The sequence below is a fragment of the Nyctereutes procyonoides genome, unplaced genomic scaffold (assembly GCF_905146905.1).
Source record: "Nyctereutes procyonoides isolate TBG_1078 unplaced genomic scaffold, NYPRO_anot_genome, whole genome shotgun sequence".
NCBI lineage: Eukaryota > Metazoa > Chordata > Mammalia > Carnivora > Canidae > Nyctereutes > Nyctereutes procyonoides.
The window spans coordinates 6,018,434-6,042,987 of record NW_026575141.1 but is presented as its reverse complement, the minus strand read 5'-3'; the positions used below and the strand labels follow the sequence as shown (position 1 = coordinate 6,042,987).

At 39.6% G+C, this 24,554-nt stretch overlaps 1 protein-coding gene across 1 annotated transcript in view; it reads left to right on the top strand.

Annotated features, from left to right (window-relative positions):
- The window catches only part of SND1 (staphylococcal nuclease and tudor domain containing 1), a 418,777-nt gene that overhangs the window by 206,216 nt on the left and 188,007 nt on the right, over positions 1-24,554 (top strand). Inside the window, exon 13 of the mRNA XM_055307416.1 lies at positions 20,054-20,164. Coding sequence (XP_055163391.1) covers positions 20,054-20,164 — 111 coding nt within the window. The remainder of the gene's footprint in view (positions 1-20,053; positions 20,165-24,554) is intronic.

Sequence of the window (24,554 nt, the reverse complement as noted above, 5' to 3'; positions counted from 1 at the left end):
AGGGATTAGATAATCTGTCATTATGCTATTTCTGGGTAACAGATGGTGGAGAGTTCTGCATCTCAACAGCAGTATTCACCATGGGGGAAATTAGCTTGCACCCAGATCAGCAGTCAGGCAGGAATTCCATTGAGAGAGAGAGAGAGAGAGAGAGAGAGAGAGAGAGAGAGAAACTACTGGTGATTAATTAGTGCGTCCCTCTAAGGACATCTGCACGTATGCTGGCTTTCTCGAATTTCTCTAGAGCTTTACTTATTCTTGCCTATTGCCCTTTGTAACTTACCAGACCTCTTTGCTCCTATAAAGAATTGGAGGTGGTTTTTCTCCATTTGGTTAATTTAGAAAGATCAAGATTAGAAGTAGGTTAGGTAAATGTGGCTCAGAGCAGTAGCATACTGCATATTTCTTCAGAGAAAGGATGCCATACAGCTACCGAAAATATTGTTGATGATCAGTCTTTAGAAATGAACTTCAAAAAATAATAATAAAAATAAAAAAAAAAGAAATGAACTTCAGAGTTCACCTGAACTATCCTCAAGAGATTAAGAAGCAGGAAAATGGATGTGCTCTTTCTGAGTGCTTTTGATATATATGTGTTTAAAAGATATAATGAAGTGTCCTTTGGCTTCACATGTTCTAAGGGTTAATCTTGATCCTGGTATATTTTCTCTGTAAATGGTTTCCCATCAGTCTTTTGTTAATGCAGAGCTTCACCTATCCCCTGAATGGTGGTGATTATCAGCTTTATTACTCTTTGCTTATCCCTCCTAACTTAACCACATACCTGCTTTCCATTACCATTTGTATGTCCTGCACTCATCTCAAAGCTAATATGTTTAATACTAATGTTGATTTAAAATGGTGGCTTTCCAACTTGCGTGCCCTGGAATCCCCTGTGTAGGTTATTAAAAAAGCACGCCAGGCAATGGAATGGACTCTACTTTTGTAGGGCTCACTGATTTTATTTCTTTTCATATCAGTCTGTGATGTAGTGAGCTTGGACAGTAACCAAGAATCTAGGATCATTTTGAAGAATTGTCCAAGTTGATTGGACAGCTGTTAGAATTGATCACTGCTCATACAGGGTATTTAAATAGGCATGGTCATTGAGGTTTAATGGGTCGATAAATTGGATTATTGCACCATCATTCAAGAATCAGAGCAAACATTTTGGACTGCAATGCCTGAATGTTGGGGGCAAGGCAGGGACAAACCATCCATAGCTTCCGTTCCTAACAGGAGCTGAAATAACTGAAGATGTTTGATCCTGCCTTCGTGGCTCTGGAGGCCTTGGGAGGAGAAGCAGTTTAATTAGGAAAGGTCATAGATTCATTTGTTAACAAATTCCTATATTGATTCTTTCCTGTTACTTTTGCCATTACTCTACTTCTTGTACTCAACAACTCAGACCTCGGTTATTTCAGTAGCCTTTTCCATAAGCCTTTCCTAACTGCAAGTTATCCCATTTCCATTTCTTCCTGCATACTGATACTGGCTTGATTCCCCATTAGTGGTTTTTTTGTGTTATTTTACCACAGTAGCTATTTCAGATTTTCACAACTATGTTCAATCCAGCCCTCTACTCTCTTCTCTCTTCCCTTATTCTCAGCAGACAGCCTCATCTCCTACTTTATGGAAAAAATAGGAATTTCTGTAGAAGATGCCTTAAACTGGTTCTCACAGCTCCACACCTGTCTTTCCCCTGCTTGCTTGCTTATCTCTTGCCTTCCCATCTACATGGAAGATTTCAGCCTCTTTCTTTCTGAACTAATTTTCCTATATACTCTGAATTCTCTCTTTTGATCTAGGGATTTTGTGCCATCAGTTATCCCTTTTCTTTTTAACTAATTTTTTAAAATTATCCTCCAGTCCTCTCTATATTATAGCTACTTTTCTACTTCTTGCCTTCTCTTCACAGCCAAGTTAATTAAAAGAGTTAAAAGAAATTTTAATCTTATCTCCATTTGCTCCTCTTTCCTTTACCATCTGCTTTGACCTCTCCACATCATTGACAATGAGCTTACCTAGGAGACCAGTGCTTCCTTCCCTTAAGGACATTTCTCAATCCTTGCTTGTACTTGATCTCTGCATTATTTAAAATTTACCACAATCTTTTTTTTTTTTTTTAATTCTCTCCTTTCTTTTAGTATGGCATACTTGACTGGCTTTTCTTCTACAACTCTGATTACTTCTCTTCAGTTTGCTTTTGAGTGTTCATTGAATATTTGTGCTTCACAGGCTTCCATCTTTGTCCGTTTTCTTACCCCACCTCAGATCTCCAAGGGTGATCTCTTCAGTTTTTAGGTAGATGTTGCCAATTCCCAAACCTAGGTCTCTAGCCCCATTCTTTTTACCAGGCTTTCCCCACCAGTATATCCAAGTACTTAGTGCATCTCACTTCTTAGACAGCAGAACTCCATATGGTTCAAAGTGAGCTCATGTTCTCCCCTTTAAAAAGCTATTCCTTCCCTTGAATGATCCCATATCTTGATTGATGGTGCCACCATTTATTCAGTCTTCCCTTCCACTAATCAAAGTGTCATCTTTATCTCCTCTCTCACTCTCCATACCCGATTATCTACGGGCATATATCACGTTCATTCAAGCCTTTTTCTCCTAACTGCCTGGTTTATGCTGTCTCCTTCCTGGTCTTACTCCCTTCTGATCCATTTTCTCCACTACTGCTGCAGTTGGCTTTCTGATACACAAATCTGATTGTTATTCTCCTGCTTAAAAGTCTTCATTAATCATCCACAGCCTCTAGGATTAATACAAACCTGTGATCTAGGCCTTGCTTACCTCTCTGTGTTTATATTTAATACTCTCTGGCTCTCATCCATCATTTCTGTAAAAAAAAAAAACTCACTATTTTTGAAGTCCTTCTGCTCTCTCTCTGTTTGGAACATTTTTCCTACTCATCCTTCAGCATTTCACCTCTTATGGAAGCTTTATACTTAGGTACCCTTCCCAGACAAGACCCTAACTGGGCTTCTGTGCATGTGCTTCATCAGCACCCAGTGCTTACTTACTGTGAGGTTCTGGGCGCTTAAAAGCCTCTCTCTCTTTTTTTTTATTCCCGGTCCATATTGCAATTTTTGGCACATACCGGGTCTTTGAGATAACCAATGCTCAAATACCTTCCATGGCTTCCCATGTTTATCTGTCTCCTTTCTAGACTCACCTGGGTTAGACCTGAAATGTAAATGTTCTCTGCCTCACATGGAACCATTTAGATTTTTAGCTTTGTCTGGGACCCTAGAGGTTATTCACTTTAGTTCCATTGGTATGATAGCACAGAAAAATGGGACTTTAAAGGTAAATGTCTTTTGTCAGGTTTCTTCTAATTAAAGCCAGAATTGGTCTCATGATTGCAAATCTAAACAAAATGCAGCTTCATTTATATGTAATCCCTAAGTTGCACCTTTTCCATAGGCCACATAAACATAACATGTTTGTTTTACTTTTCTACTTTGGTTTATGGGCTGGGTTTTTTTTTTCTTGTCTATTCAGCAGGTTAATTATTTAGTACATGATGTTCCAGGTACTCTTGTCACTGAATATAAAGTAATGAATACTCTAGAGAGAAATCTGTCTTTTAGGCAGGAACTTCCATTCCAGTGGTGGCAAACAAAACAAAACAAAACAAAACAAAAACAAAATATGTAGATGGTCAAAGTGTTGTAGAGAAAATAAAGCTGAGGAAGAGTAGAGGAGGTATTCCAGGGTTGGAAGGAGACAGATTTTCAGTAGGATACTCAGGCCTCACTGATAAGGTGACAGGAGCAAAGACTTGAATGAAGTGAAGGAGCAAGTGGTACAAAGGTAAAGAGAACAGCAAGGACAAAGATCTTGTGTGCAAGTGTGCCTGGATAGAAAGAATGTGTTGTGGCTGGAGCAGGGGAGCCAAGGCATGGCCAGTGAGAGATGAGGTTAAATAAGACTGGGAAGCTTAAAGGGTAGCTGATCCTATAGGTTCTTGTAAGCCACTCAAGTATTTGGCTTTTACATTGAATGAGATAGGAGCCATTGTGAAGGGTACCTGGATGGCTCAGTGTCTGCCTTTGGCTTACTTAGATCAAGATCCCAGGGTCCTGGGATTGAGCCCCACGTTGGGCTCCCTGCTCAGTGGGGAGCCTGCTTCTCCCTCTCCTGCTGCAGCTCCCCCTGCTTGTACTCTTGTTTGTGTTTACTTCTCTCTCTCTCTCTCAAATAAATAAATAAATAAATAAATAAATAAATAAATAAATAAATAAATAAATAAAATCTTAAAGGAACCCTTGTGGAGTTTAGAGCAGAGAAGTAATGGCAAGTTTTGTTGACTTTAATCTTTAAAGGATTATTCTGGATGAGGATTATTCTGATTGAGAATGGAGCTTAGAATCTTTGCTTTTGTTTTCTTTTTAAAACTAAATTCAAGTTTTTTGACTTTTTTCTTTTTTAACTTTTATTTTGAAGTAATTATAGTTTTACAGAAGTTGCAAAAGTAGTACAGCGGTCTATTCCATATACCTTTTAGCCAGTTCTCCCCAATGGTTATTATTTATATAATTATAATAAAATGTCAAAGCCAGGAATGTGGTGTTGGTGCAGTGTACGTGTCTGCCATTTTTATCACATGTGTAGATTCATGTGCACACCATCACAGTCAAGGCAGAAAACAATTCAGTCATCAGAAGGATCTCCCTTGTGTTACTACCACGCCATTTCCCTCCCAGCATCCATGACAACCATTTAATCCATTTTCCATCTCTATAATTTTGGCATTTCAAAAACATTATATAAATGGAATCCAACAGTGTGCGATCTATTGATGTTGACCTTTTTCATTTAGCATAATGCCTTTGAGATCCAACTGAGTTGTGTGTAGCAGTAGTTTTTCCAGTCTTTATATGAAACTGGAGGCAGGTTATCATGATGGAAGGATGCTTGTTTTATGACTTGAGACCTGAGTTCTAATCCAGGTCAGTCAATAAATAGTTTCCTAATTTGAGATTTAGAGACCTTACAATCCATAAAATGAGAGAATTGGAGTAGAACAACACTAAGGCCCTTTCAGCTCAAAATTCTGTATTTAAAATGAAGTATTTCTGATATTTCCTTATGGTCTGTAGTAATGAAGTCAACGTCTCTTGTTAATATTTACTGTGCGGTAATCTTCTATATTCTCATAAGGACTACTCAAGAAACATAATTGTTTTATTGACATGCTGCTGCTACTTCTATTACTCAAGTGAAAGCATGATAGGCCAAAACAGTACTTGGCAAACTATGTAAAGGTGAGTCTTTGATTTTTCTTCACTATGTTCAGTGATAAGATTAGAAGTAAACCTCCTACTCTACCTGATCTAGTGAGCCTCAGAGGTTCAAGAAATGTAATAAATTCCTGCTAAATGTCAGTTCTACTCTTGAATCCGTTTTTGGAACACATTTCTACTAGTGCGTAAAGGCAGTTTCTTGCCATTGAAAAAGGTACTTAGCCTAAGTATAAGGAACTAGCCAGATGTTACCAAAATGTTGGTCTTTAGTTTCTTTGGTAGAAGATATACCATATACATATATTCTTTTATTTACTCATCCTTCTGTCCTCTTTTTTAATATTCCAGAACATTTGGGGAATGCATTATATCTTTAAGAAATAGTAGACATCAAACAGTTGAATAGAATAAATATTTGTCAAGAATAAGTATTTGTTGAGAATACATAAATATCAAACATCCTTGCCTCCCACCCTTTTTCACCCCTATCCACGGAAAGGATAGGGCTATTAAAGTCCCTAGTAGAAGGGTTGGAAGAAATTGTGCCTGCTTCCACAATATTCTACAAACCACAACCAGAAATGTGTATTAACACACCTCAGTGTTTATACACTTACTGAAACAATACATTATCTACTTTGCTTTGAATATTATCAGCTAGTGCTGTATAAAAATACTTGTAGGAAGATGAAGCTATTATTGAATATATATGACTATTGATCTGTAATTGCTAGTTCATTTTTTTTAAAGCTTAGTTTGTTTTTTTAAGATTTTATTTATTTATTCATGAGAGACAGAGAGAGAGGCAGAGACACAGGCAGAGGGAGAAGCAAGCTCCATGCAGGGAGCCCGACATGGGACTCGATCCCAGGTCTTCAGGATCACACCCTGGGCTGAAGGCGGCGCTAAACCACTGAGCCACCTGGGCTGCCCTGCTAATTCATTTTTAAATTATGTTCTAGTTCCCATATATTCTAATTTATTTTATAGAGAATTTAGATCTGCTCCCTTATTTTATAGATACAGAAGCTGGTACAGACTTAGCTTCTTCACAAGATTTTAAACAGCCAGAGAGCTGGGTTAAGAACTGAGATCCTCTGCCCTGAATCACTGCTCTGTGTCAGGAGTTCTTTATGAAACAAGCTCATAATTGCTCTCTATGGCCACAAAGGGCTGGAGGAAGTGGGAAACATTAAGTGGCTTTCACTATTGAAGAATAAATACAAATGCTGCATATAACTTCTCTCTTGTTGGATGAAGGAGAATTGATCAACATTTTTCAACATTTCTTTTTTATCATATTCATTTGTTTTACTATGTTACTCTTTTTACCCATTTTTCATAGTTTATCTAAAGATTTTTTTTGCCCTAATAAAGTGCTGATATGAAATAATGCCTTGTGTTAGACCCTCTTTTAAAAACAAGCAAACGGGATCCCTGGGTGGCGCAGCTGTTTAGCGCCTGCCTTTGGCCCAGGGCGCAATCCTGGAGACCCAGGATCGAATCCCACGTCAGGCTCCCGGTGCATGGAGCCTGCTTCTCCCTCTGCCTATGTCTCTGCCTCTCTCTCTCATTCTGTGTGACTATCATAAATAAATAAAAATTAAAAAAAAATAAAAAATAAAAAATAAAATAAAAACAAGCAAACAAAAACCTCTGCTACACTATAAATGTCTTTTAAAAAGTTGGTTTCCTTTCATGTGCATTTTGAAAGGCCATCAGACCAAACAAACAAAGCTAATGTGGAATGTTTTTAGTTCCTAAACATACAAAATTGTTTTAACTGGTAAGCATTTTATCACCTCTAATTTGTTTTTATCCATTAAAATGAATGTAGTTGGGACATCATTTTTGTTTAGAAACGCAAATGAAATAACTAGTAGAATATCTCTTTTACTAACAATAGGCCTTCTTTACATTCACCTTGTTCACCCATTCTTAAAAGCACTTATAATTGATCCCTGCACCTGAATATAGTAGTACTTCTGTAAAGGCATAGACCCATGTTTTCTTGACTTTATGATATTTTCATTTTATATTACACATTTTAATTAATGTTTATGGACATTCCTCAACTGACTTATATTCTCTCAGTGGCAATATCCTCAAAGCCACCCTTCACTACTCTCCTTTTCCTGCACTTCTGCTTTTCCTTAGGAAAGTGGCTAGAACTGTTAGGTTATAGATTGGTTGGAGAACATCACAGAGGATCAAGTGTTCAGTTACAGATCATACCAATAAGTCCTTAACTCAGCTAGTAGTGAGAGCAAGATAGAGTTGTCCTCCCTAACACTAAGTACCTAAGCAAAAAGGTAAAAGTTAGTGCTGTCCAGCCACCAGCCCTGGATCCTGTGGTAGGATGAGATTTGGGTGATTCAGTGGAACTCTGGAAGAGAGCACCTTATATGGCCTTTTTCTTTTTTTTTTTTTTTAAGATTTTATTTATTTATTCATGAGACACAGAAAGAGAGAGAGGCAGAGACATAGGCAGAGGGAGAAGCAGGCTCCATGCCGGGAGCCTGATGTGGGACTCATCCCAGAACTCCAGGATCATGCCCTGAGCCCAAGGCAGGTGCTCAACCACTGAGCCACCCAGGTGTCCTTATATGGCCTTTATCGGGCTTGCAGACTCTGCAAGCCTCACTATGGCACCCGCCTCTCATCCTAGGCCTTGGCTTCCAGGACCTGGTTTAAAGGACCTGTGACCTATGTAACCCATGCTTAGGGACTTTTCCTTTAAACTCTTGGGATGCAACTTCATTATATAAGTTAAATCCATTAAGATGTTGTTAGTTGTAAGAAACAGCAACAACTCTGTCCTAAAGAAGAAGAGAATAGGTTGGGAAGTTATGAAGAGCTAAGAGAACTGACCTAAGGCTGGAGTATCAGACTTGGAAAATAGATACGGATCAGGGCACCTCCAAAGGGGCAGGAAGTAGGATAATTGTCCTAACTTTGGTGCAGTGTGCCTAGGACACCATCATCATCTGCATGGGGCACTGCCCCAGAGGAAAGACACTGTTGTAAATGAATTCTGACTGCGTCTTCTCCTTTGCATCACCCCTAAATCAGGAGCATTTAACTGAGAGAGCCATTGTCAACATGTCTGTGCTCTGGCTGCTAGGGACAGGGTCAAGGACAGGCATCTGATGATTTTTATCTTCCTTGGTAGAATGCTCCAACAGTGGAATATTGCCATTTGTTGAAAGGGGGACTGCAGTTGTCTCTTATATCCATTGTCTAACACATGGATATTTGCCTTTCAAATATGTGTAAAGACCATGCACAAAAGTATGGAATGACTACAATCACCTTTTGTAGTAGGACCTCTTCCAGCTCAGTGAATTGATTCATGAGTCCAGGACAGTGGTAGGCAAAGGAGCTGGAGCAGATAAAATAGGGGATAAAGAAAGCATATTTATGTCTACAATGTACATTTCTACCTCGTGCTGGAATATATATTGGGAGAAAAATCATCACACATCTTTGAATCATTTCTCCTCGTCTCCTAGAAAAAAGTCCTCCAAATGCTCAGAAGACAATTACTATAATAAGCAAATAATTATAATTGTTATATATATTTATTGTAGCTAACATTAGTCATCGTGTGATCAATTTATAATATGTGGCTAGGTTATTTTATTTATTTATTTATTTATTTATTTATTTATTCATTTATTTATTTATTTATTTATTTATTTATTTTAAAAAATATTTTATTTAGAGAGAGAGAGAGGCAGAGACACAGGTAGAGGCAGAAGGAGGCTCCATGCCGGGAGCCTGATGCAGAACTTGATCCCGGGACTCCAGGATCGCACCCCGGACCAAAGGCAGGCACCAAACCGCTGAGCCACCCAGGGATCCCCTGGCTAGATTATTTTAAATGTCCTGATAATTTTTTAATGGATTAAGGGCATCCTGGATAGTTCATGTACACAAAATACTTATTCCTATTTTATAAAATTTTTAAATTTCTTTTTATACTAGAGAAAGAGAGAGAGAGAGAGGACAGAGCAAGAGAATCTTAAGTAGGCTCCATGCCCAGCATGGAGTCCAACGCAGGACTCAGTCTCAGAACCCTGAGATCATGACTGAGCCACCCAGGTGCCCCCTATTTTATATAATTTTTAAAGGACAGATGTATCATAAAGGGAAACAGGCTGAGAATCTGAAGGATCTTAGTTGCCTATTGTGGTGGTGTTGCTCTCTCTGTTTCTGTTTCTCTCTGGGTCCATCTTCATTTGTATATGGAGGTTTTTGGATTGGATTATCTTTTTGGGCACTTGTTGCTCAAAAATTCTCTGACTCAGTTATTGCCTTGTTTCATCTAGCACCCACAGAACCCCTCCCCACCCCCCCACCCCCCGGGAACTCAAGAGTGCAATCAATCAGCTAGCCAATAAATATTTATTGAGTGCCTACTAAGTGTTTGGCTTTTTTTGGACCAGAAAGGGATGTGATGTGGTTGGGAAGACAAGATATATACACAAAGGGAGATAATAAGATACAGCAGTGCAAAGATGAGTATAAAATGAGTGGCACAGCCAACAGCAGAGTGCAGCTAGCTTGCTTGGTAGCTAAATGGACTGAGATTGAGAAGATTGAAAGGTGTTTAATGGACTAGGTTTAAAGAGGTATTTGAAGGCTCTAGTGCAGAATGCCTTTAATAGTCTGTTACCAAAAAAAAAAAAATAGTCTGTTACCCTGTAATTTATGACACTGTATAGTCAAAGGAAAACTGGAATTGGAATTTAAAGATCGGGCTTCTAATCGTGCCTCTGCCACGTAGAAACAGGATTACTTGTAAGTCTGAACTGTTTACTGTTTATACATAATCACTTTGCGCATCGCAAGCAGGAGTAAATTAATGTGTTAAATGCCTATCCTCTAGTAAACTCCCAGTTGATGTTCATTAAATTTGAAATTTTCTTTTGAATTAAAATCAAAGAAATTGTTCTGTCATCTGATGTTTACGGCATGGGGCTCGGGTAAGGTGATTCGCAAGATCCTTTACATCACTGTAATGCCAAGTGTCTGCATAGCCTTTCTTGGTTATAACTGTCACTCGTGACCTTTATAAACTTTCCATGCCTCATGTGTCTCATCTGTAAAATAGGGATGATAAGAGTTCCTAACTCCTGGATTTTGTGACCATTAAGTGAATTTAATAAATGTGTAAAGCATTTAAGTAGTCCTCCCCACTTCTCTCTCCCTTTCTTTCTGTATCCCCTTTTCCCCCTCCACCAACCTTCTCCTCTCCTTTCCCTCCATCAGCATTTCATATATGGTAACTTAATATTGTTTCCATGTTGGAAAATTTCAAACAAAAGGTCACTGTAATTGTGGTGGATGTGAGAATGAGGATCACTCGCGAGGCCTGCTTAAAGATGCTTCAGCTGACAGTGTTGAGAATTGGTAGGCATTGCAAGGAGACCAAGGAGGAGAAAGCTGTTGTAAGTAGTCCAGGTGAGAGGCAGTGGGAGCCACAACTGGGTGAAAGAAAAGAAAGCATTCATGAGGGAAAGATTGGAAATTTGAGTTGAAAGTTTTGACAACTAATTTTATGTTGAAATAAGAGATCAGGCAGGCCTAGGTGACTCGGAGTGTGATGGCCCTACGGTTAGAGATGTTAGGAGAATGAGCTAATTTAGTAGGTTTTAGAAAAGCTTAATTTGGGGAAGGGAATTTTATTTTTGTAATGCTGAGTTTTACATGGTGATGAATCATGTGAATTCACATGTCCTGCAAATAGTTGGAAATGTAACTGCATGGCATATTTAGCATTGAGGGGCCCAACATGGCTGGACTGAGAGTACATATTTGTTAGACAGTTTGCTTTCTTCAAACTAGATCCAGTATTTAATTGCTTAATAGTGTTTGAAGGATCTATTTGTCTCCTGGGAAGGAAGCATTACTGTTTAACCAGGGATGTGTCACTTTGGGTACCTACTCTGTATTCTGTCCTATAGTGTAAGGGAGATTCAGAAAAGTCTGTGAAACAGACATTTTTCTTTCCTGTTTCTTTTCTGTCTGATTTTGAGGTATGGAGATTGGGGAATATATTAGGTATTTTGAAGGTGGACATTGTTTTATTGCCACTTATATTTAATATAACCCTCCTACTTCATCCAAGAGTCTTCATTGTCCTAACTATCTCAGATAGGACTGGTAGGTGCAGTGAGACTCAGAGGAGCTGACATAATAGAGTATAATAGCAGTTTTCCTTAGAAAGCCATAACCATGATATTGCTGAATAAATGAAACTATCATGTAAGAGGTGGCAATGAGATTACAGCACTGCAGAAATCCTGGGGGCAGAATAAAATTGTCTGTTTAGTAAGCATAACTATTTTATATGTAACTATTTGATCTTATGCTGCTTCTCCTTCCTTTTCTAAAATCACTTTGACCCATATTTTTCAACACTATTCTCTCCACTATCCAGAGTTCTGTAGCGGGTTAGATGTTAATTCTACTGCTTCCAAGTATATTTCCATCTTCTTTTCCTGTTAGTTGTTCTTTCAGGAGATCAAGAATAGATATGACCTCATGTGAGGTGTGAGTGGAACTAAAGTAATGGGTATGATGTGGCACAGACTGCCTTGGGGTAGAGAATTAGCAGTTCTTGACAGGTTGAATATGAAGTGACATCTCTTCATCACCCACTTTTGAAACCCTGCTCCCTAGATATCTTTGCTTTTAGTTCTTCCTAAACTGAGGAGTACTGTTGGTTGCTCAGTGGGACATGGCCTCTGAAGCGAGAGGCTTTTGTCAGTGCTCAGGAGTAAGCCTATTATTAATAATGAAGTTTTGATGGATGTGTACTGTGGGGACTCAAGGATTTATCTGTCTCCAAAGCAGTAATTTATTCATGGAATGATTTTTTTTTCTTTCCCCTCCATCTTCCCTTTCTTCTTCTTTCCTCCTTCCCTCGTGCCCTCCTTTCTTTCTGCCTGCCTGCCAGTCTTGTTTACGGGCCTTCTTCCACTAGAATTGGGTAACCCTTTGAGTTCTTCAAACTGAAGTCAGCCTCCATCAGTCTTCCTTCTTTCCCTACGCATCCCCCTCCTGCTGAGAAAGCAGGATTAGGATTCATTAAAGTACAAAGAGGAGACAGAGTCCATGTTTCAAGAGTTCTTGACTTTCATTTCTCAACTGCAGTCTCTAGAAAATGCTCTCATCAACAAAGCAGTTGTGTTTAGAACCTGTACATATTCTGAATGCTCATTAAAAGTGAACTAAAACTTATTGGAGAGTTTTGTTCAGAGGAGTGGGGGTTGGTTTCTTGGTTTTGTTTTGTTTTATTGCTTAATTTGCTTCTGTGGGTTCAGATCAGTCTCATTCCATACTTGCTTATTCGTGAGTCTGACTTGCTGGGGTCATGCTTCTCTGTGGGTTATGTTGTGTCTTGTGTTCCACATAACCACACCTGAGTTGGTGGATATCCAAGTCAGGAGCAAAGATGTCCTATCCTAAGACTCCAGGTGCCTTAATACAGCCCTTGGTAATTATTGCTTTTCTTCCGCATTTTACCATAGTTCCTGGCTGAGCCTGTCTAGGGACATCAAGAAATTTTTATCTTCTTGTTTTCAATTTGTGTCATGAATTCTGGGAAAGTCTCTAGCCACTGTTCAGATCCTTTAGTGGTCATCCTGGTGATAGGACTTAATGAAATAAAAAAAAGGAAATTTTAATGATGAAAGATCAAAAAAAAATCCCATTTTATTTTTCGAATTATGTTAGTTCAAAGGTACGGTAGGAGAGAGATTTGGTAAATCTATAGAGGGCGTTGTGTGCCACCTCAAACGTTTCTAATTATTGTTGCTTTTAAAACAGTTTCCTGTCGACATATGCTGCTTCATTATGTTGGAAGTGCCTCTTGAATGAATGTATTTTAAGAAAAAAATGGTGTGTGTGGGGGCCGCATTATTGTTACAGATCCATAGGACCTCAGTCAATGGAGATTGGAGGATAAAGACATTGGGTGGGAGGGGCAACACGTTCCCCCTTGGTGTCATTATCATACTAGGTTTGGGAAGCTACCTGTTGCTAAGACTTTTTCCTGGTTTGAGACCTGGTTGAAAACAGTAAACCTATTCATTGACCATTGTCTGTAGATGCCTCTCATCTAGAATTTAACTCTCACCCTTTATAGCCTATTTTGTCAGCCTATAAAAAAACAAGTCTGTCTCAAGCCTGAAATTGTCAGGTTCCTGACTCAAAGGGCATGGATATTAGAGGCCTTAGTGTGACCTTGTAAAGAAGATCTAAAGGGAGCCTGGCTTTTGGGCCTGGTAGCCGTTAATCATTTTCCCCATTTCTGCACTATCTTTTTAGAGTGGAAAGCCAACCATATGAGTAAAGGTAGACCTAATATTCTAAAGGAAATAGCTTTCTTGTCCTTACTGCTTTCTATCTTCTTATCAAATCCTTTGGTGACCTCTTTCTCCTTCCTTTTCTCTTACCTGTTTGTGAAGAGAGATGTTAGCATTTTGTAGTGTCTCTGGTTCAGCCCCACAGTAGTACATCCCTTGTATAGCTGAGGAAAAGTGAGATGAGCATCTGGTATGTTAGAAATCAATATTGAAACCCTGTCAGCTGGGGATCTCCATCCCAGCACTTGTGAGAAAGCCTCTCCTTATGGCAAAGGTACAGCCAACATAAAAAGAATGTGAAGGTAGTTTTCTGGCTTTAAGACATTGGAGTCTTCGAGGGTCATGGGTGACAGAGAGCCCAGCTATATGCCCGATGTCTTGTTTGTTGGATCCATGTTGTCACAGTGAATAGCCGTGGAGAGCATATTGTTCTTGGCATATGAAATTTGACTACGGAGCCTTAAAGTTACTGTAAAGACATTGTATGGAAAATGTATGTGTCTGTATGCATGCACACGTTGAGATATGAACCTCTGATACAGATGATGTGACTTTTGTGAATGAATCGAGCTGTTAAATATCTTCAACCCTTTTCTTTTGCCTTGATTTGAATGTAGGCTAAAGATATTTCTTTATAGGCTTACATTATTCTGAATGTGTCCTTGTGTATGTTTACCAAGAGGAAAATATTCTGCTTTTGCAATGTCCATGGACATGTCAGTGACTGATAAAATGTAGATATTTTCTTAGTGGAAAGTGTTAGGGTCAAATATCTAGATAAAGATCTGTGAGACAGGGATCCCTGGGTGGCGCAGCGGTTTGGCGCCTACCTTTGGCCCAGGGCGCGATCCTGGAGACCCAGGATCGAATCCCACATCAGGCTCCCGGTGCATGGAGCCTGCTTCTCCCTCTGCCTATGTCTCTGCGCCTCTCTCTCTCTCTGTGACTATCATAAATAAATAAATGAATGAATGAATGAATGAATGAATGAATGATCTGTGAGACAGAGCTATTGAGTTATCTGTTTTCCCTAGTCAGATGGAGAATGAAGGGGGGGTATGCATGCATGTGCACAAGCGTGTGTGTTTTGGAATTACTCTTTTCCCACTCTTGAAATACTTATCCATGTAGCAGATTCTGTTTTATCAAGTAATGCATTCTCTTTAAATTAGCTCTAGTGTTAGGACCAAATCATAGAATTCACAAATGTGTGAGTGACTGAGACTGTGTATGTGTATATATATAGTGAAGGTTTTCATATAAGTAAAACTATTAAGGATAATGGAAGCCAAGTTTCCATCAGAAGGGAAGTAACAGATATGGAAAGGAAGAAAATGAAAATGAACTCTGTAGTGTTGGAGTGAGATTGTGGGTATCTTTGTGAACTCATGGTAGATGGTTCAGGTTCTCTAAAACGCTGATGCCAAGACAGAATTAGACATGAAAGAGATTAATTGGTGGAAAACCCTTCTGTGGGAAAATGGGAGGGGAGCTCAAAGAGGCTGGGAGTGCCATCAGACTGCAGTGCAGCCCTAATATCTATGGCAAAAGATGGGAGTAAAGGAAGGTTGAATTGGAAAAGTCTGAGAGTTACCACAAAGCCAACAAGGAGTCCTTAAGCCAAAGTTGCCATCAGAGAAGTCCCACATCTCTTAGCAATAGGCCTGCCTTAGTATCTGCTGTGCCCACGCAAGGAGCAGCTGGTGGGAAGCATAGCTTTGGCCGAAACAGTGATGGATTTCAGAGCACAGCAGCTGGGATTGTCCATCAATTATGCTTCCTGCAGTCAGAGATCTGAAAGGCACATTTTCATGACTGCCACACACACAGTAGTCATAGATTGATCTAGAAATAAATGTATGGGAATAAAGATGTAAATGTGGGCTCTTTAGATAAATGGCTAATTTCAGAGCTGCAGAAAACCGTACAAGAGAAGCCTGGAACATGTTGTTATACCAGAAAGCAAGGAAGTACTCAAGGAATGATGGGGGTGGGGGCATGTCCAGAGGAAACAGAAACCAGCTTGACATGGCTCCCACTGGCCGAATTGGGAACCATTTCAGTATCACAACAAATAATGATAGTAGTGGATTATGACTAAATGAAATGACATTCCATGATGTTATCTTGCTATAATTAAATAAATGAATAACTTTGGAATTTGAGGGGTGAAAATTATATAATTCAAAGTCTCTTCAAAAAATACTTATCAGGGGATCCCTGGGTGGCTCAGCGGTTTAGCACCTGCCTTTGGCCCAGGGCGCGATCCTCGAGTCCCGGGATTGAGTCCCATGTCGGGCTCCCGGCATGGAGCCTTCTTCTCCCACCTCCTGTGTCTCTGCCTCCCTCTCTCTCTGTCTATCATAAATAAATAAATAAATCTTTAAAAAAAACGGAACTGATCAAAGTGAACATTATCAGTAAATTGTACATTTCATAGGAGGCCAAGGGAACTGTACATCCATCACTTCTATGATATTCCTGCTAAAAATACGTAACTTGCATCTGATCACAAAGAAACATCAGAAAAACCAAAATAACTGGGCTGTACTCTTCAGAAGAGTCAAGGCTGCAGGGTAGCTTAAGAAAGATGGCAGAATTGGTCTAGACTAAAGAGACATGGATCCTTTTTCCCCCCTAAATATTCTATTGGAATAATTGACAAAATTTGATTAGGGTTTGTGGATTAGATGATAATAATGTATCTTTATTGGTATTCTGGTTCTATTATTTTTTGATTTTGTAGGAAAATATCCTGAATTGTGGGAAATGCACACTAAAGATTTGGCGGGTGAGGGTATAACAGATGGGTTACTCACTACCAAATAGATCAAAGAGTAATGACATGTTCCTTGTTAAATGCAGTATGCCAAACTTTTCTGTAAGTTTGTTTCAGAATTGCACACATATACACCAGTTAAGTAATTGAGGTAATCTTAGACAGTTATCTGACCTATCAGCGTGTTGCTATTCCATCCTTGGGGTGGGGTCTCGGGATGGGGAAAGGCAGGCAAAAATGTGATGAACTATAAACTACTGTAATTCAAATTGACTTTTTAAGAATCCTCTTTTGTATGGGCATAGAACACCTGTTCACCCTGTTGGCAGAGTTTACTACCCCATGGTTTCAAAGGTATCTTATGAGGGGAAAGTATGAGCTTTTTGGAATCTGCTTGCTGAGGAAACAGTGGGCAGAGAAGGTGTCAACTATGTGGAGACCTTTTGAGACAGCCTGTATGTGAGGCCAAAGTTGTTTGTGCTTGTATCAGAAACATCTGATCATGCCTGATGGCAACAGTTCAGTTTTACCAGAACCTAAATTTCTCTTTTAGCTTGGAGAAGAATTTCAATATCAGCACTAATTCTTTGTGTTTCTAGCTGATACAGAGAGATGATTTCCTGTTAGACTTCCAAGGCTGTTAGGTCCCTTTTTATATGCTGATTATGAATTATCCATTCGAGCCAGACATGTGTAATTTGAGTAGAATTACTGATACACTCAAGAAAGCAGAACTTATAAATTTGTCTAAAGCAGCCTAATGCCATGGCACATAATTTAATATTTTCTTTTTTTCCACTGGGCAACTGGTCAGTACACCCATGTCAGGTTTTGAGCCATCTTTGGCCAAGGGGAAAATCTCCTGACCTTTCATTAGTGGCCAAAAGAAATGAATGAGAGAGTCAAGTACATGGATCTAGGCTAATTCCATTTTCTCTCTCCCTTTCATTCTCTTTAAATTGAAATTTTAGATAATGTAGAGGAGAAAGACAAAAGTTGGTAAGGCACATAGAAAGCTTTTGTCCTTAATTCTATGCTGGGCAAGCTTGGTTAATAGTTGCTTAGTATAATAATGTTCCAAGGCTGTATTTCCAAAACCATTAGGTGTTTTTCTGATACTCCAAAAGAGTATCTCAGAATTTTCAGGATGTATTAAAACAAAAATAAAAGAATGTACTGTGATTTTTGCCACATTTAAAAATTACCCTGAATAAACTAAGTTTGTTCAGAAAATATGTACTGCCTATTTTATGCCAGCTATTGGTCTAGGCACTTCAGTGTAGAAAGATGCAGCCCTGGCCCTCTCAGAAAGACAGATAGGCAATTAATTAATAATTGTAAGATGGGGTGATGAGTCATCACAGGGGAATATACACCAAGAAGAAAATATATGTGCTGTTATTTTCACATGTCTGCCTCGTAGTAAACACCCAGTAATGACAGCTGTTATTATTTCATGTGTTTTTACTCTCCTCACTGCTCACTAAGCACCAGCACCACTGTTCCTCCAGGAGAAATCTGTAATTAGGGATAAGAAGCAAAGAAAACAAGGCATACGCGCTAAGCCATGGAGAGAAGGGAGAGGCTGGTTGTGGACAGGTTGTAGAGTGGGAATCCTAGGCCTTATCTGCTTTGTCTAATAATGTCTGTTAGCTGACAGGATACAGAAGGGAAGGACTGTGCCCTTGGTTGTCTGCTGGCTGCGTAAGTTCTCAGTTCCATTCTGCGGATTGATGTGAGCAGTACTAACAGGAGTGTATCACTGAACATTTGTGCTCTTTTGCTTCATTTTCTCTCTTCATGCAGGGGCTTATTTGTGTGGATCTTTTCTTGCCTGCTCAGTCATTCCAGCTTTCTCCTTCAGTCCCCATGTATTGACTGTAAAATGTCAGCGTGCAGTAGTTCCAAATGCAGTAACAAATAAGTCTTTGTTCTTTGAGCATTTCAGGTCACCACGACATCTCAACCTGCCGTAGGTGGAGCCATCCCCCTAGTCTCTCTCACCTGTTGGTGGGTGGAGCTGCTCTCCTGCCCCTTTGGGGTTCTTGATAGTACCCTTAGTTAAATTCTCACCATAGATCAATACCTACAGCTGCTGATTTGGGGCTGTTGGTATTCTCCATGCTGCCAAACCCGACTCTGTGATAATGAGAGCATTTGCCAGCACACTTATATGGTGACTCAGGAGACAGGGTGGCCAGCAAAGCAGCCTCTTTGTGGGAGTGGATTTTGAGAAGTGCTAATTCTGTGGCGGTTTGGAGATATTAATATCATGCTGGCAGTAGATAAGCAGGCAGTAGAGGGGCACATAATGAGAGTGAATCAGCCATAGCATCTTTTCCTCTTTTTCTCTACCCGCACATATTTTTTTCTTCTTCTTTTAAAAAACTAAATACCTGGGTTTTGATGAAGAGAACCCTTCAGTGTTTTAAACATGCATGTAGAATGGTTAGTCTGGCTTCCAGCATCTCTAAGGTCTGGCGTTCTAAGAACGTTAGTGTGTTAAGAGTTAACTACATTTCCAAACAACACTAAATCATAGCATATGGTACAGTAGCCTATTGCTTACCCTACCTCCTCCCTGTAGGGCAGCTAACCAGATGGTTTGAGTGGGGCCTTTGGTGTAACTATGACAGACACAAAGAAAGACATAACCATCACTCTCCCCCAATAGTATCATGCCTCTTGTCCTACAGTGCTTGCTGCAGGTAATTTTTGAAAATTTATTTTTGCAGTTTGCAGCTTATTTTGCTTCACATCAAAAGTCTTTTTCCATCTTGGGGAGGAACCATGCAAATATGCTCTATTTGTTGTCTGAGAGTATTTCCAATGTATTCTTCTCTAGTTAGAGTATATGGAGGCCACTTACAGTGGCACCTCTTATTCTGGTGAAGAAGACACATTTGAGAATTGCTTTAATAAACAGGGTTTTAAGCTAAATATTTCTGTAGTCCTAAAAGGACTCTCTATTTGGAGAATTGCTATGAAGCTGGTCATCTCAAATTTACACTTCTTACCTAATTTTTTCTTCTATCTCATGCCATTTCTTCATAAAGAACTTCCATTTATACCATGTGAACCATGCACCAGCCACCAAATTCATAGTTTTACCTTCCAGAAGCCCCTTTTGGGTGGAAGAGCCACTCTCAGGAGTTCTGAGGAGAAGAGAAGCACTGAGGTATTAGGTTAAACTAACCTTTCTAACATTGCCAAGCTGGAATGAGAAATTTTTTCTAGTTACAGTATAGACTAGAAAGGAGATTTTAAGAAATTTAGGTCATGCTTTTATGTGTTTTTTTATCTATGTGCCTGATATTTTAGAGAAGACTTTTCTTGAGGGTAGTGGCTTGTTTATAACATTCTGTAAATAGCCCTGCCTAATGTGGGCTTTTTACAGATATTTTCTGCTAGTTTTTATGTATGGATTCATATAGCATCTGACTGTAGTAACCAGAAAGGTGCTGAACTAGGGAGGAACTTTGGTATTCCATTTTTTATTTGGATTTCTAGTTAAGCAATTCATTGGTCTTCTCCCTGCCTGTGTCAGGATGCATTAAGACCTCCAGGTGCTAAATGTTATTATTTCTGTTGACTGAGCCCTGTATGCAGCTCTAGTGCTCACTGACCTATCTTTTCTGTTGCAGAAACATTGCTGAGGCCCTTGTCAGCAAAGGTCTAGCCACGGTGATCAGATACCGGCAGGATGACGATCAGCGATCCTCTCACTATGATGAGCTGCTTGCTGCAGAGGCCAGGTGAGATGAATAATTCCAAAGTGAACACACTGGGACCAACAGTCCCACTTTTTCTTTCTCACTATCCTGCCTGTCACTGAGCAAAAGGTGATGGAAAGCAATACGCTGAAAAAGCTTGTAGTACACTTTTATCCCACACTTTAGGGATCGAAAGAAAAGGGCACACTTTGAATGTGCTGTGTAACCTTGATTAAATACACTTGGACCTCCATTTTCTTTAGATCTGCAAAATAGACATATATTAAATATGATCTCCAGTAGATATAAAATGAAACCTAGGTGAGAATTTAAGGTATTTTTACCACCCCCATCCTGTCGTTCTATGGGACTAACAATGAAGTTCTGCTTATGTGTGCAGGACATTTGCCTCCGGTTCTTACCTCTAGAGACCTCTGCTCCCAAGCCCCTCCCATTTATCACCTCTCAGCCTTTCATCATGTACAAAGGAAATGAAAACATTTATTAGGAAATGAGTTTTTGTTTCACACTTCTGACAGCTGGCAGGAGAGCATTTAAGAAGCCCTGTGACATTTTATTCTTGTCCTTCATCCCTGTGGCTGGTTGCCCCAAGGACATGCGTTTTGCTCAGTGTTATTTCTTAACCAGTGACATTCCTTATGGCTCTTACTCACAGAGACTTCTGTCACTGGGTGGTGCTGGTAGTTTAGTGATTCCCAGACTTCTTAGGAAAGAACAAAAAATGAGCTGATGCTGAACTAACTTGGGTAGTTCAGCTGACTGCTTGGTCGCAATCAAAATATAGCCACTATTTCAAAGAGGCATGTGCCACACTCAGCCACTTATTTAGTTCTAGAAGTTTGGTAGTTGCCAGGTTATACTCTTCAGTTTGAGGAGGAATGAGTTTGGGCACATGTTATCTATACTCCAGACTTTGTCATTGAGATCACTTCTTTTGCTCTTTGGCACAGAACATTGCCCTGATATGTGACATTTACCTCTAACATCATGTCACATACTGATGGATAGAGCATCTATAGAATGTCACACAGAATGTCAGCTAAGAAATCAGTGTGTCAGACTGTTGTGGCTTCTTGGATTCTTTCTTGTGGGCTTTTCCCAGTAGCCCCTGTCTAAATAAAACCTAATTGACAGGGCGGCCCCTGTGGCACAGCGGTTTAGCGCCGCCTGCAGCCTGGGGTGTGATTCTGGAGACCCTACATGGAGCCTGCTTCTCCCTCTGCCTGTGTCTCTGTGCCTCTCTCTCTCTCTGTGTGTCTCTGAATAAATAAATAAAATACTTAAAAAAAAAAAAACTAATTGACAAACACAAAGAGTTCAGTGAAAACACCAGTATCTTTGTTGTTTTAAGACTCTTTAATGGCCAGCATAAAATAATATGATATGTAATCCATAATTGGTTTTTCTCTCAATTGTTCCTCACTTTTCCTTCTCTCCATGCCTATATTATCACTAAGGCAGCCTGGCCGAAAGAACCCATATTGGGAAATGCAGCTTCACATTGCTAAATACTATTTGATGATATGGATACTCTAGGAAATGGATAGCGATTAGACCACACTTCAGTGGGATTCAGAAGGTGAGTCTGTGCTCAGCCTGTGTGGGTGGGCTCAGTGTGACCTGGTGATAACTTAAAAAAATAGGTTATATGTTCCCAGCATAGCAGGAGCACTAATTAATACAACGGGATCTAGACTCCTGTTTTCTGCCCTGGTGTCACTCTGCCACTAGTAAATATATGTAACAGGCAAATATTTGCTGGAATTATGAAAATAATTTGCCTAGCTGTTCTGGAAAGTGAGGCCACAACAAGCTTTCTTTTTTATTTTAAACTTTTAATTTTTTTCATTTATTCATGAGACACACACAGAGAGAGAGAGGCAGAGACATAGGCAGAGGGAGAAGCAGGCTCCTCCTGGGGAGCCCGATATGGGACTCGATCCCAGATCCCAGGATCATGACCTGATTCAAAGGCAGCTGCCCAACCGCTGAGCCACCTAGGCATCCCTAATTTTTTTTTTTTTAAGTTATACACCCATCCATTGTGGGGCTTGAGTTCACAACTCCAAGATCAAGAGTTGCCTTCTCTTCCAACTAAGCTAGCCAGCCACCCCAACAAGCTTTCTTATGCTGTTGAAGATAGCTACTTGTGCTATGTTTAATGAGTATGCATAGATATTGAAATTGTTTTTATAGATTATGTTCTAAATATATTTTAAGTTTTTATTTAAATTTCAGTTAAGGTACAGTGTAATATTAGTTTCAGGTGTATAGTATAGTGATTCAGCACTTCCATACATCACCCAGTGTTCATCTCAGCAAGTGCACTCCTTAATCCCCATTACCTATTTCCCATACCCACCTCCCCTTTGATACCATTAGTTTGTTCTCTATAGTTAAGACACTGTTTTTTGGTTTGCTTCCCTCTTTTTTTCCCCCTTTGCTCATTTGTTTTGTTTCTTAAATTCCACATGAGTAAAGTCATATGATACTTGTCTTTCTCTGACTTATTTCACTTAGCATAATACTGTCTAGCTCCTTCAATGTTGTTGCAAATGGCAGGATTTCATTCTTTTTTTATGGCTGAGTGATAGTCCAGTGTGTGTGTGTGTATGTATACACACCACTTCTTTATCCTTTCATCAATCAGCAGACACTAGGGCTCTTTCCATAATTTGGCAATTGTAGATAATGCTGCCATAAATATTGGAGTACATGTATCCCTTCAAATCAGTATTTTTGTATTCTTAGGGTAAATACCTAGTAGTGCAATAGCTGGATCATAAGGTATTTCTATTTTTAAACTTTTGGAAACCTCCATACTGTATTCCAGAGTAACTGCACCAGTTTGCATTCCTACCAACAGTGCAAGAAGGTTCGCCTTTGTCTGCATCCTCACCAGCACCTGTTTCTTATGTTTTAGCCATTCCACCAGGTGCAAGGTGATATCTTATTGTGGTTTTGATTTACATTTCTCTGATGATCATTAATATTGAACATCTTTTTTTGTGTCTGTTGACCGTGTGTATGTCTTCTTTGGAAAAAAATGTTCATATATCTGCCCATTTTGGAATTGTGTTATCTATTTTTTGGGTGTTGAGGATAGTGACATTTTTAAACTTTGAGGTTTTAGGAAGAAAACGGCCTACTTAGCACTCATTTTAAAGTGGAATCAATGTAACAACATGCTTGTCTGGTAAAGCAGTGAGCAACCTAGAGATAATTGTGTTGAGCCATTGCTTTCAGACTGGTAGTGGAAAAACTGGCTTCGGGGCCATTGCACTGTTGCAGGTTGAGTAAACAGAGGAATTAACCACTTCCCAAACGGGTGAAGCCTTGCCATAAGGCAGTACAGACCTCATAAAAGAAGTAGGAGAAATGGCCAGCATGACCTGTGAGTCTTCCTTAAAAGCAGTATGTTAGCCCCAGGATGGTGGCCCAGTGCCATCCTGTAGATACGACCCCTCAGTGAGGTAAATGAAGATCCGAGAAAGATTGGAACACCTGCCAGATGGGAATGGTGGTTTTGTAGCCATCCAAAAAATGTTTTCAGTTCAGAATGTATGCTCCCCCATTTTATTAGTGGTAGAATTGACTTTGCTTTAAGACCACCTATTTTCTGCCACTCTGCTTTTGGTTTGCTTTCACTTTGAAGCCCTCCATTTCTTCATGACATACATTCTTTGTGTTCCCTTACCATTCTTACTTGGTTCTGGCACATTACAGCATGTCTGAGCTCTTTTTACATGCTTCTGCTGCCCCTTATCTAGCCTGTCTGCTGAATATTATTTTAGTATAGGGCTGTTTTCCCCTAGATAGATGAGCTATTTTTTCCAGTTGAACTCTGCCTTGTAATTTTATGCCCCTGTCAGTGCAGTTCCTCCACCTCCCAGCTTCGTGTCCTCTGCAGATCTCATTAGTGAGTTGTTTACTCCTTTCCTGGGCCCTGAATAGAACCCCTAAACAAGAATGGCTTTGATGTTGACCCCAAGTCTCTCACTACATGGACTGTCACTTAACTGTCTTTTAATAATCATCCTTCAGCTACTTTTTAATCTTCGGTGATTGTGTGCCGAACCAAGCCAATTTGAATTAATTTCCCAAGTATAATTTCTTGAGGTGCTATATCTAATGCTTTAGCAAAGGCCAAATTAATAACTTCTGCTATATTCATATCAGTCTTTCATCCTGGAACTCACTAGGTAAATAATACATGGATGAAGGTAATGTAGCAAGGCTATCACTTTCTTTAGCCCTTCCCTACAGGGGTGTATTGATTCTAACAGATTGCTTTGTCCCTGACCTCTAGATTCCTGTTTTTCCCTCTGGTTATCACTGGCAATATCGGCATTGGTGCACAGTGCTCTTCCATTGACTCTGCTTTCCACAGCACTGCTTGGCCATTAATCCT